General features: G+C 35.6%; 1 protein-coding gene across 1 annotated transcript in view; it reads right to left on the reverse strand.

Annotated features, from left to right (window-relative positions):
• The window catches only part of LOC111053313 (arfGAP with SH3 domain, ANK repeat and PH domain-containing protein), an 83707-nt gene that overhangs the window by 39994 nt on the left and 20948 nt on the right, over positions 1-22765 (reverse strand). The window contains 7 exon segments of the mRNA XM_039419675.1: positions 2952-3174; positions 7713-7946; positions 9428-9461; positions 9463-9699; positions 14387-14546; positions 15277-15362; positions 17266-17520. Of these exon segments, the coding sequence (XP_039275609.1) occupies positions 2952-3174; positions 7713-7946; positions 9428-9461; positions 9463-9699; positions 14387-14546; positions 15277-15362; positions 17266-17520 (1229 nt within the window).

The raw sequence follows: 22765 nt of genomic DNA on the forward strand, positions 1-22765 counted from the left end.
ATACTGTGTCGTTGCATGTTAAAAAAACTCATCCAATTTAAAATTAAGGCATCAAACTCATAGCTACAACACAAGAAATTGTCATAGGATTGATATTCCCTATCATAGGTTATCCAAAACAGCCAAAAGTTATGATACATTTGGTATAAAAATTTGCAATAAATTACCTACAGATTTAATATCAGAGACAGAAAAGAAATTTAAGACGAGATTATTGAATTGGCTTGTGATAAATCCTTTTTATAGTGTTGAAGAGTTCTTTGAGAGTGAAATAATTGTTGCTTAGAGTTAAGAGGTTTCTATTTGTATTTATATATTGTTCTAAAGGCTCAAGTTGTGCTGTAAGGAATATGTTTTGTACATTCAAATGAATATTGTTAATGTATTTGTAAAATCCAATTGACTTACAGTTTACTTAGGTACTGTATTATTTTAAGACTCAGTAATGTAATTTTGTATGTACAATTGCTGTAAAATTTGATTTTTATCTTTTGTCTTACTGTAATCAATATTTGACTTTGCCTATTGTTCTAAGAATTTAACGGCAATAAAATCATATTTATTTATTTATTTTATTTACCAATTATTCTGTTGGAAGAGTTTATTTTACAATTTAAAGCCAAGCAATATCCCTTGAAAAAAATTACAAATAACCCATAATGTTCAATTTATAATGATAACAGCTGATAAATTTGAAAATTGGTGAACTAGAACACCACAAAATGGCGATTTTGCAATGCATCACGGGATTGTGTCATGACCTGTACGTTATAGACCTTGGTACCTGTCAAGGTCTATAAATACAGGTCATGACACAATCCCGTGATGCATTGCAAAATCGCCATTTTATGGGGTTCCAGTTCACCAATTTTCAAATTTATCAGCTGTTAACATTATAGAGAACAACATGACGTGTTATATTGTTCAAGGAATATTGCTTGGCTTTGAATAATTGTAAAATAAATTCTTCCCACAAAATAATATTTAGATTCCAACTAGGAACTGAATTGTTGATTTTTAGATTGGGCACTTGAAACTCTTTTTGAGGTTTGCCTTTTTTCCAATGCCTTACGAATATCATAGCAAATTACAAGAATAAGAACAATAATTTAATGATAAAAAATGAATTATTGAACCATTTATTATTGAAATTCCATTATTAAAAAATCGAAAACCTGAATTTACATATTATCTGAACCATAATATTGTTTTTAAAAAGCATAATGCATGATTTTGTTATGTGCAGATTAGAATATTTCAAACGTACAGCCATAAAGACCCCACATAATGACCGCTCCATAAGAAACACGAGTGTCATGACCTGTATTTATAGACCTTGGTACATGTGATTGGATGGTGGCACACTCTGGTGACGAATAATGAAAACCCATGTGCGCCACCGTTTAAATACATGCATTACATTCTGTACTCTCAATTTTGAAGCTCCCCATGTTTCACCGCTCCCCCATGTTTCCACCCATAAAATAACCTGCAACCCAGAGGTCAGTTCGTCGACATCTATCAGTTTGCAGATTATTTCTCAAGGTTTGTTTCTCATATTTAGACCCAGGAAATATTACAAGCATAACCAAACACGTTAGGGTGGTCACTAACGAAAGGACAAGTGTGTCGACCATGTGTGAACGGACATGTCTTTGAACGAAAAAGACGACATTCACGCGAAAGGCTTTGAACGAAAAGCAGCTGTTTAACAGCAGGTAACAAAATATTAACAACCAATAATAATAAATAAACCACTAGAAAATTACAAAAAATCTAATGATACAAAAAATTCAACCTTATTTAGAGCAGCGAAGAAAAAACTAACAGCAAGAAATCGAAGATACAAAAGACTAACTTAATAGGTATTTGTATATCCAGAGTGAAAAGTACGACTTTTTCTCCCTGTGGGAAAAAGTTTGAAGCCCGAGGCGAAGCCGAGGGCAACAATTTTCCTGAGGGAGAAATAGTTATTTGTATATCTAGAGTGAAAAGTACGACTTTTTCTCCCTGAGGGAAAAGTTTGAAGCCCGAGGCGAAGCCGAGGGCAACAATTTTCCTGAGGGAGAAAACGTATTTTTCACTCGTGATGTACACAACATTTTTCCTCCATCTACATTTTTTTATAGAAACTGCAAATAATATCATATTAATAACTTACGTATCGGTGACAATGTTTCCTAACAACTTGACCTAAAATCTGAAACCCAAAAACCGGTCGTATGATTGGCACTGCCGATTGCACTATCTATCGGCAAAAGTAATTATATCAGCTGGGCGTCAACCAAAAAATGGCTGACTCCAGATCACGCGGTTCAGATTTGAATTGCAGATCAAAAATATTTTGTTGGCTGGTATTTTGAATAGAATATAATATTTTTAAAATTGTATAAATTTTTATCGTCTACTAATATTAAGAATATAATATCATACAAACATATATTTCATGAGTTGATCAAATTTCTGGTTGTGGTATTGAATTCAGTTGACTCAATGACAGTTACCTCTATTATGCTTTCTCATCTGAGTAGACCTTCTACCCTATTACAATGTAAGTTTCAAAATAGAGATGCTTCCCATGTTATTTAAATGGGGTCACTTTTCCACCCTAGGGAGTTTTTCTGTTTTTTACTACCGAGAGCGAAAAAGTGACACTTTTAGTATTATGTTTCAGGGAGTAACGTAAGTACTTTAGACAGTAGGTGGAGGAAAAAACATTTATACGACTCCTTTCGCTGATGACACATCATGTATGATCAACATCTGTGTGTTCACACATGTTCAACACACTTGTCCTGTCGTTAGTGGCCACCCTTATATTAAGTTGGTGATTCGTATTTTGAAATTGTAAAAATACAGTCTATTTTAATTATAATTGAATCACAACCATTCTAATAATTGATTATTCTAACATGATTAATCATAGATAATTATAGTAATTGATGACTCACATAGAGCTACTGGGGTTGGGTTTGTTTTCAGCGAGTAGTGTTGCCTCCATTACATCGTTGAAGCCCTGGTTGGTCATGTGTCGCGCTAATAGAAGTTGAGAAGTACCTATGTTGTCTAAAGTTAATGACTGTATTCTAGATATATGCACACCGAGATCTCTATGGATTCCTGAGCACTCTATACAAACGACCACTCCAAAGTTTATGCACAGCCAAGTTGTATCTGCAAACAAATAATGAATTGAAATGGTTTTTTATTGTTTCCAAATGTTAATGAATTAAATGTTACTGGAAATGTTTGTTATTAAAGTGAAAACATACAGGCGGATAAGACAAGGTTGAATTCTTTAATGGTCAAACTGGACGGACACACGAGTTTTCATTTTATTTATTAATTCTTACGACTTTTATTGGCAGAGAAATCCTTTAGGATGTTCTACCTCGCCGTATTACCCAATGTCACTTAGGCCCAACTCACACTTACGCGACTAAGTGTCACCATTTGGAAACACAAGCTCTCGACGAAAATCGAGTCTCTGCACGCGACTCAGGTCAAGAAGAGACTCGACTATAGTCGAGAGCATGTGTTTTCAAATGGTGACGTCGCGGAGACTAGAATCGACTGGTCTGAGTGTCACCATTTGGAAACACATGCTCTCGACTAGAATCGAGTCTCTGCACGCGACTCAGGTCAAGAAGAGACTCGACTCTAGTCGAGAGCATGTATTTTCAAATGGTGACGTCGCGGAGACTAGAATCGACTGGTCTGAGTGTCACCATTTGGAAACACAAGCTCTCGACGAAAATCGAGTCTCTGCACGCGACTCAGGTCAAGAAGAGACTCGACTCTAGTCGAGAGCATGTATTTTCAAATGGTGACGTCGCGGAGACTAGAATCGACTGATCTGAGTGTCACCATTTGGAAACACATGCTCTCGACTAGAATCGAGTCTCTGCACGCGACTCAGGTCAAGAAGAGACTCGATTCTAGTCGAGAGCATGTGTTTCCAAATGGTGACACTCAGATCAGTCGATTCTAGTCTCCGCGACGTCACCATTTGAAAATACATGCTCTCGACTAGAGTCGAGTCTCTTCTCGACCTGAGTCGCGTGCAGAGACTCGATTCTAGTCGAGAGCATGTGTTTCCAAATGGTGACACTCAGATCAGTCGATTCTAGTCTCCGCGACGTCACCATTTGAAAACACATGCTCTCGACTATAGTCGAGTCTCTTCTTGACCTGAGTCGCGTGCAGAGACTCGATTCTAGTCGAGAGCATGTGTTTCCAAATGGTGACACTCAGACCAGTCGATTCTAGTCTCCGCGACGTCACCATTTGAAAACACATGCTCTCGACTAGAGTCGAGTCTCTTCTTGACCTGAGTCGCGTGCAGAGACTCTATTCTAGTCGAGAGCATGTGTTTCCAAATGGTGACACTCAGACCAGTGGATTCTAGTCTCCGCGACGTCACCATTTGAAGAGACATGCTCTCGACTAGAATCGAGTCTCTTCTTGACCTGAGTCGCGTTCAGAGACTCGATTCTAGTCGAGAGCATGTGTTTCCAAATGGTGACACTTCGACCAGTCGACTCTAGTCTCCGCGACGTCACCATTTGAAAACACATGCTCTCGACTAGAGTCGAGTCTCTTCTCGACCTGAGTCGCGTAAGTGTGAGTTGAGCCTTACAGTCAAGTTTATAGGTTGTATCACAGAATACGAATATAGCAGTTATAGAAGTTTTCTCTGGTTGTATTCAGTAGGAGTTCAATCATGATAAATACTTTACAAAGCACACGGGTTGAAATATACAGAATTGAACAAAAACACTGTACTTATATGCGCTACTTTTGTACAAATTATTAAAAACAATATAAAAACTTGTAGTACCCTTTATTATTAAAAACTTTAAAATATTTTAACGACTAGTTTCAACCATAGGTCATGGGAGAATGACCTATGGTCGTTCAGATAGTTAAACTAGTCGTTAAAATATTTTCAAGTTTCTAATAAAGGGTACTACAAATTTTTATATTGTTTTTATTATAATTGAACAAATACATAAAATAGAAATGAGCTGTTCACGTCAACGGTGGTAACAACTATTCCAATCCAAATGTCTGCCAATATACTCAACAATTAATTTGTCTGATATGACGCAAATATGAGTTCCAGTACCTCCACAGTGTTTTACAAGCCGAAACAAACAAAAATTATTTTCCATCGAAAAGGTGACAGGTTGTCGACGGTGACACCTTGTTGACATAGATATTTTTACAGTGTTTTACAAGCCGAAACAATAAAAAATGATCGCCCTTCAAAAAGGAGACTTGTTGTCGGGGGTGACACCTTGTTGGCATAGATATTTTTACAGTGTTTTACAAGCCGAAACAAACAAAAATGATCGCCCTTCAAAAAGGTGACAGGTTGTCGGGGGTGACACCTTGTTGACATAGATATTTTTACAGTGTTTTACAAGCCGAAACAAACAAAAATGATTGCCCTTCGAAAAGGTGACAGGCTGTCGGGGCTGACACCTTGTTGATATAGATATTTTTAGTGTTTTACAAGCCAAAACAAACAAAAATGATCGCCCTTCAAAAAGGTGACAGGTTGTCGGGGGTGAAACCTTGTTGACATGGATATTTTTACGATATGAAAGGTTGACACATATGATCAAAATGTCCAGGTAACAGAATGTCGGGACGACATCTCTGTCGCTAACCCTTTGAATATGCACTCGCACATTGGATCCAAATTTAATGAAATCTGTATTTTTTTATTAACGTATGCATCATGTAGGCTACACTGTATATTTATTGTATTTATGTTGCAAGACAAGTTATAAATGTTGTAAAATGTTCTGGCAAATAAAGAATCTTGAATCTTGACAAGTCATCAATCGAATGAGTAATAGTAGAGAAATAATAGAGTAGAAAGAATAATGAGAAAGAATAGTAGAGTAATAGTCGAATGAGTAGTAGAGAAAATATAGCATTAAGAAGATATCCCATGGTATAGAGCGTTTATGTTCCAATTTCCACTGTTATTCAGGCCGATAGTCATAGTAGTTATTTTCGTGGTGCTATATAATGCTGGTAGTCTTTCATAAAGTGACGTTCTTAGGTGGGCCGTCCACTGGAACCGATTTCGTCCGAACTAGCAACGGCCGAAAACTACCGAACAATCCCTCAACAAAGAAAAGCTATAGATGCTCGTCCATTGCAACAGGTTCGTCCGTGCACGGCTGTCTCCGGCCGATCAAGTTTTCGATCCGAATTGAGTGGGATTTTCCGGCTCTATCCGGCCGAAGTAGAGCTCAGACAACATCATCCTAACCTCAAAATTGTTTCATAGTCTTATCTGTTTTTGTTTTTTGAACTTGTTCTGTTTTATATAGTTTCAACTATGGACAATGAACAGTTGAAAAGTTTGGTTCAAGAGCATGTTCCATTGTGGTATATGCGAGACGAAAGATATCATCGTCGTGATATTCAAATAAATCTGTAGACAAAGATTGATGAACAAATAGGATCTGAAGGTAAGATTATTGTAATGAATAACTAATTTAGTGGATATTTGTTTATTCAATTTTCAAAATCTCAATATGATCATTGTTTATGAAAATTTTTGGGGCTATGATAGTAGTTAATTCAATATTCAATAGTTCAGCCAACTACAGAACTAGACTGACGTAAACGGTTTCAATGGACGACCATATTCGGCCGAATTAACGGCCGGCAGATTCGTCCGATCCAACGGCCGAACGGATCGGTTGATTACGGTTCCAGTGGACGGTTACCCTAAAACTCTCATCCGGCCAAAACAGTAACAGTAGTCGATAGGTATCGCCTTGAAATTTGGAACATTAACGACCTACACCATGGGATATCTACTTATGCTATATTTTCTGTATGGTTCAACTGACCGTTCTGGGAGTTGCAATCACAACAGCGGTCGTTGCTAGGCAACCGCTGCACATGGCGAATGATGGCCTGCTGCAGCTCGACGAGGGAAGGGTTGGCTGCGGCCGAGGGGTTGGCAGCCTTGCCGCTGTCGTCAAACGCGCGGAACAGAGCGCCCTCCTTGCAGTTCACCAGCACCGACATCCACGCGCGCTGGTCCGTCTCGTCCTCCGCCTGGAAGTGGTATGTCCTGTTGTCTGCAATCATCATTCAATATTTATGTAAAACAATCTGGCAAAAGTATATGATTCTCAATTTTCAAAGAACAATGATGTTACACTGATGAACATTGAACTTCCTATTTTCGTGAACATTTTTGTAAAACAATTTGACAAAAGTATATGATTCTCAATTTTCAAAGAAATCTGTAGACAAAGATTGATGAACAAATAGGATCTGAAGGTAAGATTATTGTAATGAATAACTAATTTAGTGGATATTTGTTTATTCAATTTTCAAAATCTCAATATGATCATTGTTTATGAAAATTTTTGGTGGCTATGATAGTAGTTGATTCAATATTCAATAGTTCAGCCAACTACTTAACTAGACTGACGTAGACGGTTTCAATGGACGACCATATTCGGCCGAATTAACGGCCGGAAGATTCGTCCGATCCAACGGCCGAACGGATCGGTTGAATACGGTTCCAGTGGACGGTTACCCTAACACTCTCATCCGGCCAAAACAGTAATAGTAGACAGTAGTCGATAGGTATCGCCTTGAAATTTGGAACATTAACGACCTACACCATGGGATATCTACTTATGCTATATTTTCTGTATGGTTCAACTGACCGTTCTGGGAGTTGCAATCACAACAGCGGTCGTTGCTAGGCAACCGCTGCACATGGCGAATGATGGCCTGCTGCAGCTCGACGAGGGAAGGGTTGGCTGCGGCCGAGGGGTTGGCAGCCTTGCCGCTGTCGTCAAACGCGCGGAACAGAGCGCCCTCCTTGCAGTTCACCAGCACCGACATCCACGCGCGCTGGTCCGTCTCGTCCTCCGCCTGGAAGTGGTATGTCCTGTTGTCTGCAATCATCATTCAATATTTATGTAAAACAATCTGGCAAAAGTATATGATTCTCAATTTTCAAAGAACAATGATGTTACACTGATGAACATTGAACTTCCTATTTTCGTGAACATTTTTGTAAAACAATTTGACAAAAGTATATGATTCTCAATTTTCAAAGAACATTGATGTTACTGATGAACATTGAACTTCCTATTTTCGAAGAAAATCGAGGTTCATCACTTTCTGTTTTCGAAAAACGTCAATATTAATCACTATGTTTTCGAAGAAAATCGTTGTTCATCACTCTATCAATAATTTATTAATAAACTAAAATCCATGATTGAATGCTAAGTTTGGTTAATAAGACTGGCCACTAACGGTATAATATACATTATATAGTCGTCAAAAATTGTTGTGTCATCACAGCTGTGATCACAGCGAAACGCTTCGAGCAGTAAATATTGTAGCACAATTTGAAAATAGTCCAAGGGTTCTCAATTGTAAGCTCACCTCGAATCGTGCACATTTAATTTACAGCTGATATAGATAGAAAGATTCAATCACGGACCAAGTAAATAGACCTACCATAGTATCTTAAAGATACCTACCAAAATGCCTACCTAGACCTACCAAGTACAGTCGAACCTCTGCATAACGAAATCGATTATCCCGAGAAAAAATTCGCTGCAGAGAGGTATTCGTTATTGAGAGGTTCTGTCAAGAAAACTTCCACGATCCTATGGATCTTATAATATCGTAACACGGCGGTAAATAAATGAATATGGTACATGAAACATATCATCGCGAACGTAGGTAGGGTACCTATTAGGCCAATATTAATATGGAAATTTGAAAATTCATGCTGTTTGAAATAAACATGTTTTTTGAATATTTATAGAATGTAATAAGTAAGTAAACTCACCAATTTATTTTCAGAAAGCTTGATTTGTACTATTAGTGGAGTTTAATCAAAGTACATACTCTGTAGCAATATTTTTCAACTCTTTACACTACTATTAGATGAAACGCAAAATACGGTTATTTCGTCAATAAATTTAACTATAAATATCAACTTTCCAATTTTTAAATGTTTCATATTTGAAAAAGTGAGTAATTTTCGGTTCAATTTTGCATTTGAATAAGAAATCATGTTCGGTAAACGACTCACATCTATTCAACCAGTCACACATGTCTGGTACACTATTTTTCAGTTTTAATCCTTGCCTGATAATTTTGAAAGTCTCTAGAACTTCTTGATCTGACGGATTCTTCTCCTCAGGTTCGTCACAGCTATCATCATAATAGTCAGTTCAAAGAATTGAAATGTGTGACACAAAAGCAAAATTCTTTAGATAGAGGTAAATAAGTAGCCAAAACTCAAAAATGTCATGGGACCAGGTAAAAATTCGTTGTGTAGAGGATTTCGTGAAGTGGAGGTTCGTTATAGAGAGGTTCAACTGTAAACTGACCTACCAAAGACCAATTGATTACTCACAAGAGACCAGGTCGAAACAGCGCTTGTCGTCGGGGCACCCGCTTGATCTGACAGGTGAGCAGGTTGACTCGCGTGGGCGGCTTGCTCTCGTCGGCGTGACAGATGTCGAGGAACCCCTCAGCCTGCACGCAGCATCGCCGCTTCTGCCAGACTCGCCGCATCTTGCCCTCTGACTTCTTCAGCAGGTGGCCGGTGCGGGTGAGACCTGCACCCTTGTCGCCTTGCAGCTGGTGAAGCGAGTAGCCGGCGCCTTTGTCCGGGGTGTGGCTTGTCTGAAAAGAAAAATGCAAATATTGAATACGAAATTTGCATTCGACTTGAAAATTATGTGGACTTTTGTATGGGGTGTGGCTTGACTGCAGACCACAAAAGTTATTCAATATTTATGAATGTTTCCTCTGGTAAAATAGTGGACTGTATTTCGTTTAATAACTTCAGATCTAGCCTCGTTTCCAACAGAGAGACTGACAAACACATGAAATCAAAACACTCACCTCAACAACTCTATCCCACCATCACCATACCAAATCTGAGTAAAGGGGAAGAGGGAAAAGGCCTTTTAGCCTTTTCACCGAATGTTGTTGGTTTGCCGCTTGATCTCACTCATATTCATATTCATAGTCCTGATTGTAACCTTTCAGATTCATCAGATTGTAGTTGCCCAAAATTAGGTAGAGAAAAAATTCTTCAAGTATCTGGGTGTCACTGTTGATCAACATCTTCGGTGGGATGTCCACATCAATGTCATTTGTAATAAGCTTAAACACTGGATCAACAAATTCTACACTATCAGTAAATTGAGTAACATAGCCGTTTCTAGATTGGTTTATTGTGCTTACATCCAGTCTTTTCTTCAATATGGGATTATCGTTTGGGGCGCTGCCTATATGAATCACTTGAATAAGATAATTGTTATTCAGAAGACCTTATTAAACGCAATTCTTGGAAAGCCCAGACGTTTCCCTAGTGACAATCTTTTCAGGGAACTGAATGTGCTGACTGTCAGGCAGCTTCACACGAAAAACTTGATAATCTACATGAATAAGCATAGTAATATTTTCAATCTCCGTTTATCACCGTACAATCTTCGTCCTCATCCATCACTTTCGAATCTCATCATACAGTTTTATCCATTTGTAGAAGGCAGTTCAATTACATTGTCCTAAACTTGTTAACGTAATACCTGATCATTTTATCTCTAACAATTTGACCAGAAATCTTTCTAACGAAATAAGTCAATGGATCACATCGCATAACTCTACTGATTTGTTCGATTTCTTGTAACTGTTCACCTTTCAACTCTTTTTTTCTCTTAAATAAGCTCATTATTTCTTGTTAATTGTCTGTATTCTCGAGATTTTTTATTATACAAATTTCATACTTATAATTTATATTTTTGTTTTATGCTTTCACTTTGGTTCTGTTGTTTTTTGTAACACTCGGCCCCTGCGCACAGGCTTTGCCTTTGCAGGGACCTTCCGTGTTTTTGTTAACCTGCTATTTTAAGTTATTTTGTTTTAGTTTTAAGTTATTTATTTCATAACCACTTTGTACAATAACTATGTTGTAAAAAGGATGAATAAATTGAATTGAATTGAAAAAAAAGGAATCTAGGAATGGGGAGAAAGAGAATATAGTATTGGGAATTTGGAAGGAAAAACAATCAAACCTGACATAGAATAGCTAGTAGATAGGCGGCTCTGTTCCCAGTCTGCTCGTCTCAATGTTTGAAGGTGTATTCAATTCAAATATTTAGAAGAATGTAAAGTCAATTAGTTTTAAACCGCTGAAAGCGTCTTCACAAATACGAAAATTTATTAAATTCTCACGACAATACACATGTTACACGAATTACGAGAAAACCTTTCAATACAAAATAAAAATCTGGTGTGGCGCACTCACACAACTTTCCTTGCCGTTATGAAAATTGATCATCTGACGCTAGTGTTCCCGCACATCTCAAGTCTACTATTCAAAGATTTGAGCCAGCTGGTGACAGGACAATAACGCTGGAGACACACGAAGTCTGCTATCTCTTCATAGTGAATCATTCAATAGAATTAACAGTTGCCAACAGTTTGCAATTGGATGATCACATTTTCTCGAATTTCGAGCTTATTTTTAATTTTAGGTGAAAATGTTACTGAACATTAATTATTGTAGAGACTCTTATGCTCAATCTTTTCCACTCGAAATTGTTTGTTTAAATTGTATCTGAATCCTGATAATTGAAATCTAAAATCGAACTTTGCATAGATGGGGCGTGGCTCCTGAAATTTTTACAGATATGGGACTTGTGGCAGTTGATAGAGCTTATCGATGACTATTTTAGGTATAACTTTAATCAAAATCGTTGGAGTCATTTTTTCGTGAACCCTGTTTTTGACAACATTTTCTCCATTTTAGCCGCTATCTTGAATTGCATTTGTTCGTTTCGGATCCTTATATTGTAAGGACCTTAAGTTCCAAATTTCAAGTCATTCCGTTAATAATTGGGTGATGAGATATCGTGTACACAGACGCACATACACTTACACTTACACACACACACACACACACACACACACACACACACACACACACACACACAGACCAATACCCAGAAACCACTTTTTTGGACTCAGGGGACCTTGAAACGTATAGAGATTTGAAAATTGGGCTACCTTAATTTTTTCGGAGAACAATACTTGCCTTACCTATGGTAATAGGGCAAGGGAAGTAAAAACCAGACAATAAAACAAATTCCAACAATTTTCAACCGACCAGCTCCACTACAACGAACAGCTGACCTGAATCAACTGCAAAATCCGCTGTCACCAGATGGCAACATTATTACACAACCCACGAACTCTTTAAATTCTAGTAATTGGCCACAACAATAAAATTCATAAAAATATGGATGTTTGGTGTGTGGTTTATTTGCAGACGACAAAAAGGTATTCAATATTTGGGAAATTCATGAGAAAAAATGTTTGGTGTCTTTATTCATTCTGTGTAACGCCAATGATAATATTATAATCGATTTTTAAATGGAAAATATTTTTATTTTAAGTTTTTGTAATGTATTGTATATGAAAATTTTTATATTTTTCACATTTGTAAAGTTTGTTTAATGATTTTGGCAATAAATATGTGTTTTGTTTGTTTGTTTGTGTCTGCCGACGACAGAAAATCATTCAACATTTGCACTCGACTTGAGTGATCCCAAGACATTCAATATTATTGTGCAATATCAATACTAAAATCAGGCCACACAACTAGAATGAACTGGGCATAGACACTATAACCTGATGACAGTGGCGGCTCGTCCTATGTGTTCAATGGTTCATTGAACCCCCAGAATTGAATCAACTTCCTATACAATGATGAATTTGCAACTCAAATAATTATATTTTCAATTTATCCTCATGAAATTACATCACAACATTTTCATCTAGGTAAACTTAACGTCGATGTTTTCGGCCGGTGCCGGAGTGGCTTGCTTGAAACAACACCGAATGGTATGACGAGACGGGTGGTGGTGGAAAGCAGTGTTATTCCCCAATCTGAACCCAAAAACAGGGCTGGGTGTGGTAGTAGTGCGGAGGAGGGGAATCGGTTTGCTAGCACGAATTTGGTTCACAAACCTGTCTGAACCAAGTTTGCACGAGTTCATCCGAGAGTAGCCGAACCTATCCGAGGCAAATGAACCATTCGGTAAACCTCGGAATGAATCGTGAGTATTCGTGATTCAGTATCAGTGTCATCTTAAACTTCCTCATAACCAAATAAATTTAAATTTGGTGGCAGTAAACAATAAAAAAGCGGTAAACAAAGCGTGACAGTTTTGAGGTTATACGGTACGGTTTCGGGTTTACAATGTATACAGTTGTGATAGATTTCACTGTATTTTTCGTTATATAAATTTTTTCGTGTTGCAGAATATATTAATTTCTAGTGTGTTTCGTGTATTCGTGAGTATTTCTAGTATGTCCATTTTCTTTTAGTGAGACTGTGAATATAATTTATTGTGTTGCCGTAACAGAATTTTGATGAAGAAATATGAATAAGGTTCAGTATTTGTTAAAGACAAACATTATTAATATTGAGGATAGGTGTAAAATGAAAAATGATGATAGACCAACCCCCAAAGTAAAAATCAAACAAGAAAAATATGAACAGGACAAAAAATCTATATTTGTAGAAAATATGCTTAATCTTTGAGGGGTGATTCCTTAAAATTATTATTGATTACCTTTACACGTGATTATGCTCAATACTCTAATCCTCTTGACCTTTCTCCCCAATAGATCAAGAGGATGAGCCCGCAAGCTAAAAGATCACGAGCCGCTACTGCCTGATGATATAAGTAGATACTATATTGTAAAATCTATATTTGTAGAAAATATGCTTAATCTTTGAGGGGTGATTCCTTAAAATTATTATTGATTACCTTTACACGTGATTATGCTCAATACTCTATATCCTCTTGACCTTTCTCCCCAATAGATCAAGAGGATGAACCCGCAAGCTAAAAGATCACGAGCCGCTACTGCCTGATGATATAAGTAGATACTATATTGTAAAATCTATATTTGTAGAAAATATGCTTAATCTTTGAGGGGTGATTCCTTAAAATTATTATTGATTACCTTTACACTTGATTATGCTCAATACTCTATATCCTCTTGACCTTTCTCCCCAATAGATCATGAGGATGAACCCCCAAGCTAAAAGATCACGAGCCGCTACTGCCTGATGATATAAGTAGATACTATATTGTACAAAAATATTGAAATGAAATGAAAAAATTCTTTATTAGGCGGAGTTAGGACTTTTAAGTCCTCTCTACCAATATTGACAGTATAGAGAGCACGTAAGTCTGTACACATCTCTAGACAGCGATAAACACTACAAATTTGAACAAATAGTATGCTAATCAGAGTTCCAAATAATTGAGAAAAATTGTGGAATACTCACCTCCTTCTCGAGACCAGGTGCATTACGGAGAAGAGTGCGGAGCTCATTTAGTTTTCTCCTCTCTTCGTCCTGTTTTTGTCGAACTTTCTGAAGTTTCACAGATAGATCTGCTACATAGCTTCCAAAATGTTCTATTGTTTTCAAACCATCTTGAAAGTAGCTGCGGAGTAAATAAAATAAGCATTAAATATTATCACTAAAATTACTACAATCGACAGAAATATTCGACTTTTCATTCATTTATAAAGAATTACTAGTACCATTGAGAGTATTATTCAATCATTCTGAATAATCGCTGTTGAAACAATAATTATATTGATGTTGCTTTCCATGACGAAAAACCACTATATAATAACTTTGTTGTAGTTCAGAGAATGTGTTACTTGTAAATATTTGAATAAACACTTACTTATGTTGGAGTATTGAGGAATGCATTTCACTCCTGAGGAGGAGTTTGAAATGCATTCCTCAATACTCCAAGAAAAGTGTTGTTTTCAAATATTTACAAGTAACTGAACTACAAAAAAGTTAATAATTATATGTTTGTAACCTTGTTGATAGCAATGAATAATCATTGTTGAAATAATAATCAAATGATTGAAGCATTGAATAAAATGTTGAAGCCTTTAAAGCTTTAATTATAATGATTAAACGTTGAGTCCTGAAGCATTTTTGAGAGTTATGAGTAAACTAATAAGAAGTATCAAAATGATTGCTCTTAAAAACTCAAGGAAAACCCAGCTCATTTCATAGTGTAATCTTTAGTGTAAAACCCAGCTCATTTCATAGTGTAAATCTTTCTTTTAAATCTTATCTATTATAAGTATAGATTAATAATATATGTAAAGTTTATTATTTCAAATGAGACAGAACAAAAACGAATTACTCACTTAGTTTGTGCATGGTAGTATTCGACTAGGTGTTGTAGAAGTTCAATTCCCTTCTTCGTTTTTATTTCATTCACTTTGATCAGGTACTGGAAAAAAATGGTTATTCAGAAATTAGTGATTTGATAGTGAAGAGTTTCAAATATTTGAAATATTTTATGTATTAATCATCTTCAGATGAAAATTTAGTAATAATTGAACTGAAAAATATCAATATTTTCAAGAGTTTTATGATAATCAGATTCATTATAGTGTAAGAATATTAGAACAAATAAATTATGAATTGTTCTATGACAATAGATACTTGTCAAACCCAGGTGTGAATTGTATGATTGTATTTTCTTGGCAGTCCTTTTCAAAGAAAGGACATTCAGCTTGTGATCTAACCTTTGGATCTTTCACAAAACTGTTAAACCGTTAAACATTTTTTATTGGATTTTTATTAAATTGAATTGACTCACACATCTAGGCCTAATCCAATTTTTATTTATTTATAGGTATTGAATTCAACCTGTGGTCGATTATCTGGAGGAAAGACAACATTAGCAAGAAGTTTGCGCTATAAAAAAGTGATGACTCTATCAACTGTTAATTTCTAGACTCGTAAATACCAGTTCACAATGCTTTCATCTACACTGAATCACGTACTGCGATTTATTCAGTTCAGTAATAACTTTCTACTCTTTGAGCACTGTGAATCGGTCTTGCTGCTCCAAGATTCATTCTCACAAGCGCATGTTTGTTTACTTCGTTTATCAGCTCCCTGACTCCCTGATCATACTAGACAAAGTGATCGGTGATTCAAAATGAATAATGAAAAGGTATTAGAAGTGTATATGAAAAAGTATTGTGATACAGAGTGATTCAAAATGAATGTCCCAATTTCAAACAAATATATTCATTATTAAAACGTTGCACACTAGCCAATTTCGCACCAAATTACTCACAGAAGCATAAAGTTTATGTGCACCGTTCTAAGGAATAAATATAATTGTTTGAAATTGGGACATTCATGTTGTATCACTCTGTAATACAATGGTCGCCAAACTGATGAGCCTGTGAGCTAAAATAACATTTATAAATCTTCTAGTGAGCTACCAAGCAATATTAGAATAAAGAAAGTACGGTAGGCAGAATGAAATTTTCACACTTACTGCCTATACAGATACATTTCTAATGTTGGAATCTACTTATCTCATAGCAAAAAGTAAAAGAAAAGTTGAAATGTACATTTCAAATGAGAGCAGTAGAACTCTTTTTGGTCATCAAGTATTTTCTTGCTGTTTGGAGTGTACGTTGTAACCGCCATTCTGATGCAGTTGTTCAAATGTTCATCAGTCAGTCTGTTCCTATATCGATTTTTTATGAATTTCATATTTGAAAAGATGCTTCACACAAGTAAATAGATCTGAACATAGCTTTTAACCTCAATGGAACTTGGATAATATTTGGATATTTTTCTTTGGGGACTTGAGGCCAGATATTTCCAGTTGTTAGAAAGTGATCTAAGAGACAGATCGTTTTAAAAATCCACAAATTCCACTTCAACTGAAGCCTGATCTGCACCAAAATGTTTTACTACACAAACTGAAAAATCTTCTGCATAGATCTCTACAAAAGAGAGTTGATGAATTGTACCATATTTGATATGATTTTAAAATCTTGAAATCGTTGATCAAACTGTTGTCTCAAGTCCGAAAGAATTGTAACGTATTCTTGGTTATTGCTGCGGTACTGTGGAGGATTTTTCTCGTCATTAATTTTCTTCAGACTGGGAAAGTGTTTATAATCAAACTGGACGACATTCTTTTGCACGAGCATTCCTGTGAGCTACCAAAAACCACCCCACGAGCTGCCGGTAGCTCGCTATCGACTGTTTGGCGACCACTGCTGTATTACAACACTTTTATCATAGTTTTTCATGTTGAATCACTCTTTATTACAGTACTTTTACGTAACAGATCTAGTTAATCAAGGTGTAAAATTGATTACCTCGCACATCTGCAACTGAAAGAGCCGTCGTTCCTTCTCCATGTCATCAGCGATCTCGGCCGAGGTGACTTCCGTCCTTATCAGACCGGCTTCCTTGGCCTGCTGCTTCTTTTCCTTCTCGATCTTGGCGTACTTGGTCTCATAGTCCTTCCAGGCCCGGTCGAACGGCCTCTTCAGATCGCCCCGCACCCCTCTCAAGTCTCCTTTCAGCAGACTGTCCAGTGGGAACATTACTATGTTGTTGATGTTCTGCATCTGAAACAACATAATAAATAAATTTATTTCCTTTAAAAAAATACAAACAAGCAATTAAAACATGAAAGGTACAGAATATCTAAAATACACCGTGATTCAAAAAGAATAACACAACATTGAAAATCTGTATTTAATCAAGGAAACATAATAGAAACTTGGGTTATAAATCAAAATGAAGGGAATTAAATTAAGTTTTCCCCACTAGAAAACAAGTTCACAAATGTTCAATGTGACCCCCTCCAGACACTCGAGTGATATCTTTCGAGCCAAGCAGCTCGAGACAGAGCACTTCATCACTGGCCTCCAAGAAGCCCTGACCTCACCCCCTGCGATTTTTTCTATGGGGGTACGTTAAAGATAAGGTGTATCGACCGCCTCTACCAGCTAACATTGAGGAGCTCAAACAAGAAATAACAGCAGCTATACAAACTGTTACGCCCGATATGCTACTGAGGGTGTGCAACGAGTTCGAGTATCGTATTGATATCACTCGAGTGTCTGGAGGGGGTCACATTGAACATTTGTGAACTTGTTTTCTAGTGGGGAAAAACTTATTTTAATACTCTTCATTTTGATTCATAACCCAAGTTTCTATTATGTTTCCTTGATTAAATACAGATTTTCAAAGTTGTGGTATTCTTTTTGAATCACGCTGTACAATACAATTGGTCTATAAAAAAATAATGAATTTAATTCTATTGGAAATTAACCTACTCAACTATGGGAAACCCATGTACTAGAGTAGATGTTAGTAGTAGTAATAGATTCTGGGTGGGGGTGCAAACTGCAAATACGTTGGGTAAGTGAGCTCACATATTGTTTGAGATTATGTTTTCTATATGATGTCTTCCAGTTGAAATAATCCAGTTCTTAGCGGCAGTTTTGAATCTTCTTGGGTTTTCTCTATTGACTTGATTTGTGCAGGAATAATTGTTCTATCAAACCCATATTCTTTATTCATTTGTACATGTGACACTGACTGTAAATAATATAATATCCCATGGAAAAGGTTGTTTATGTTCCAAATTTCAAACCGATTTTCAAAGTTGTGGTAATCTTTTTGAATCACGCTGTACAATACAACAGGTCCATAAAAAAATATGGAATTCAATTCTATTGGAAATTGACCTACTCAACTATGGGAAACCCATGTACTAGAGTAGGTGTTAGTAGTAGTAATAGATTGTGGGTGGGGGTGCAAACTGCAAATACGTTGGCTAAGTGAGCTCACATATTGTTTGAGATTATGTTTTCTATATGATGTCTTCCAGTTGAAATAATCCAGTTCTTAGCGGCAGTTTTGAATCTTCTTGGGGTTTCTCTAATGACTTGATTTGTGCAGGAATTTTTCTATCAAACCCATATTCTTTATTCATTTGTATAATGACTGTAAATAATATAATAGAGAAAATATAGCATAAGAAGATATCCCATGGAAAAGGTTGTTTATGTTCCAAATTTCAAACCGATTTTTTGTCAACTCAAGCCAATTCCTGTCGACAATGTCTAAAATTAAATAATGTTTTGGCCAGGTGGGAGTGACACTAACTGTGAATAATATTATAGAGAAAATATAGTATTACCATAGTATTATAGTCATAAAATATAGTATATTATCATAGTATTACTATAAAAAACATCCTGCATTCTTGAACGAATACAACATCGTATGTTTTTCACAGTTTCATTCAGATGTCATCCAATCAAAATTTGAAGATCAACCACGATAAATCATCATAATCAATTATGATACACCCACGAACATTTTTGAGCCCCGGTTTCACAAATGCCTGTTAAATTTTAACCGTGATTAATGCCATGAGAATCAATCACAGAAGCCATCTTTTAAAAAAACCTTCTCTGATTTGGTTCTCGTGGCATTTAATCATGATTGAATCTTAACCAGCTTTTGTGCAACGGGACCTCAAACTATCAAAAATTTACGGACGACAAATAATTAGTATAAGCATAAGAAGATATCCCATGGAAAAAGTCGTTTATGTTCCAAATTTCAAACCGATTTTTTGTCAATTCAAGCCGATTCCTGTCGACTACTTATATATTTATACTATACTAGCCGTCAGGCTCGCTTCGCTCGCCATATCCGTCTAGCCAGGGGGCTCTGCCCCCTGGACCCCCGACTGGATCGGCCAAGAATGAAATCAGCAGGCTCGCTTCGCTCGCCTGAATTTTTCATTTGAGCATTTTTATCATATGTTAGGACAATCCAGTCGGGGGCCAGATACGTCTGGCTAAACGGATATGGCGAGCGAAGCGAGCCTGACGGCTAGTAATATAGTATTCCCAGGATTGAAGTAGCAGTGCCCAATCAATTTTTCTGCGATAAATGCATTTAAATCTTCAACTTGGTGCCAACCTAACAAAGTCAAACTCAACTTAATGCCAACCTGACAAAATTATTAATTTAGTTGCCAGTTAACAACTGTTTCGAAGAGGTACTCTATCTAGTCTAGATTATAGTTCTATAGTAACATATGATATGGAAATTTCAATTATAATTAAGAGATTGGGAGAAGAAGAATATACATGCTAAAAGACGAACTTTAAACCCTCAAAAACTACCCTTAAAGTTAAATATTGCCAAAAGATTTCTTAGTGCGCCTCTAAAGGGCCAACTGAACATACCTACCAAATTTGAACGTTTTTGGTCCGGTAGATTTTTAGTACTGCGAGTGAGTGAGTGAGTGAGTGCCATTTCGCTTTTATATATATATATATATAGATAAGTACTATTACTATTTTTAATACTATTAGTACTATTTATATACTATTTTATAGTATTTATATTAGTACTGAATAATAGTATTTATAGAACTATACTATTTTTACTACTTATAAATTTGTCGACTACTATTCCTGTTGTCTACTATTACCATTTTTGCTGGGTGAGTGAAAGAACGGCACAGTATGAGAGGCCACCAGCATCACATAGCTTCACGAAGTATAATATTAATGGAAATATCGGCTTAAGTTAACAACAACCTATACCATAGGACATCTATTAAAAACACTTCACTCATATGGGATACTTTTTAACAAATTAATAAAACAATATAAAAATCTTGAAGTTAAACTATTTTAAAGTTTTTAAAAAATGAAGGGTACTTCAAGTTTTTTATTAATTAATTAATTTTATTATTTATATTTTTTATTATTTATTTATCAATTTCATAGGATATCTTCTTTTGTTATATCTCGATCATATAAATATATATGATTTGTAATTTGATATCAACAAATAAATAAATATTTTCTCTACGTTCTACGATAATATTTAGAATACTCTGTTGGCTCAATGAATAAGTTGGTGCTTGTATTATTGCTCAAAATTTTAAAACTTTATTCAATATTTATAAATTTTCTAACGCATTACTACAATGGATTGTTTGAATTGCTCTTCTGTATAAACATTCTACATTCGAAATTTTATGAGATTATTTAGGGATCAAGAATATTCGTTTTTGAAAGTGCTGTCGAATCATAACCTCTTTTGGACTAATTCTCTATTAGATTTGAAAATTGGATAGTAAGGGCTATAATCCTGTTTTTCCCATTCCCAATCATTTTATGATTTGAGTTTTTATCATTGTTGAATAAATAAATATTCACAGAAATTATAAACAGTAGATCATATTGGAAGTGAAATAGTGATGCCTAAAATAGAACCGTATTCTATTTTTCTGCCGAATTCAGGTGATTCTTTGGTACACAGCCCTAAAGAAATAATAGTCTCCCAAACACAATTTGAACAAATGTTCAGCCACAAAATCTAAGTACCCTTTTAAGCATATATTTTTATTCATCACAACATTTTTCTACTTAGAGACTCATGATCAAATGAATAAATTTTTATTTGAATACAAGTAGCCCCAATGAATCTAGAATAAATGTATTGTAGGTACATTGAGAAGCCTTAAACAAGAAAGTGGATAATAAATTTCGAATTTGAATGGATAAAGTATACAAAAGAATAGAAATATTTCACTTAATTCTATTATATTAAGCGAGCAATTTCTGTATATCTGTATATATATTTTGTATCTGGTTATTTATGTTCAACGGATCTCGAAAACGGCTCTAACTATTTTCACGAAATTTTGAACATAGTAGGTTTATGATATAAAAATTTGATTGCACTTGGTCTCATCCCTGGGAAAACTCGCTGGAGGACATGAAAAGGATAACAATTATTCATCCTTGGAAAAACAAATGCTAATTTCGTCGTCTGTCGAAACAGAAGATGCGTGTGTGGGAGACAGAATTATTTCCAGCTGTGTGTGATCAATCATCGAGAAATATTATCGAGGAATTTTAATCGACTTGATCAAAATAATTTGATTTGTTGACATGACATGATAATCATTCTAAACTAGAGTATTATATTATTCATTATTTGACAACTTTAAGTGATATTTTGTTTTCAATTTGGTTTGTAAATAATCTAAATAATAACTTTTTTGTTTTTAAACGTTTGGACTGAAAATTGAACCTGAATTCAAGTGTATGGAACATAACCAACTTTCTGGACTATTAATAGTGTATAAATGAAAATTCGGGGAAGAAACAGTTTTGGGCTGTGCCTGTTAGTCCTTCCCCAATCCCAATCATTTTAAAGAATTGTGTTCTGTTTATCAATAGTTTATAAATAAATAACGAGCGAAGCTCGGTGCCCCGATATTTATTATTTAAAACAAGAAGATATTGCATCAGTTCACTTTTCCTTGATTGAAGGAAAACAATGTGTGATACTCTTAGCATTCTTCTATTAATTTGAAGACATTAAAGCAAGAATTCAAAATTATTAGTAATGTAGCACGTGGTCAGTCATTCAGATTATTAAACCTTACGTTACTTCCTTGCATCACTGAATTAAGTATCCAATTTGCTTTGGAGTCAATTGAATAGACCAGCCTACTCAAAAGTAGTTATTCGTTGGCAATACGCCAGTGAAAACTCTTCAATTTAAATCTCAAAGATGATAGTTCCACTAGCAATAGTTGTAATTACTAAATATTGCACACAATTCGACGCAATATGCAACCTGCAACGTTGCAAATGAGGAACAAGATTATATCTTTATCTACAGATTAATGTAAACAAATTAGTGCATAGTATTGATTTACTTTGAAAAATGTATCTATTTAAAGAAAATTATCACAAAAACATCAAATGTTCTCTGAAATGAAAAGTCAAACATATTTCTACTTATCAAAATCGGAAAGCA

This window comes from Nilaparvata lugens, chromosome 1 (assembly GCF_014356525.2).
Source record: "Nilaparvata lugens isolate BPH chromosome 1, ASM1435652v1, whole genome shotgun sequence".
Classification (NCBI taxonomy): domain Eukaryota; kingdom Metazoa; phylum Arthropoda; class Insecta; order Hemiptera; family Delphacidae; genus Nilaparvata; species Nilaparvata lugens.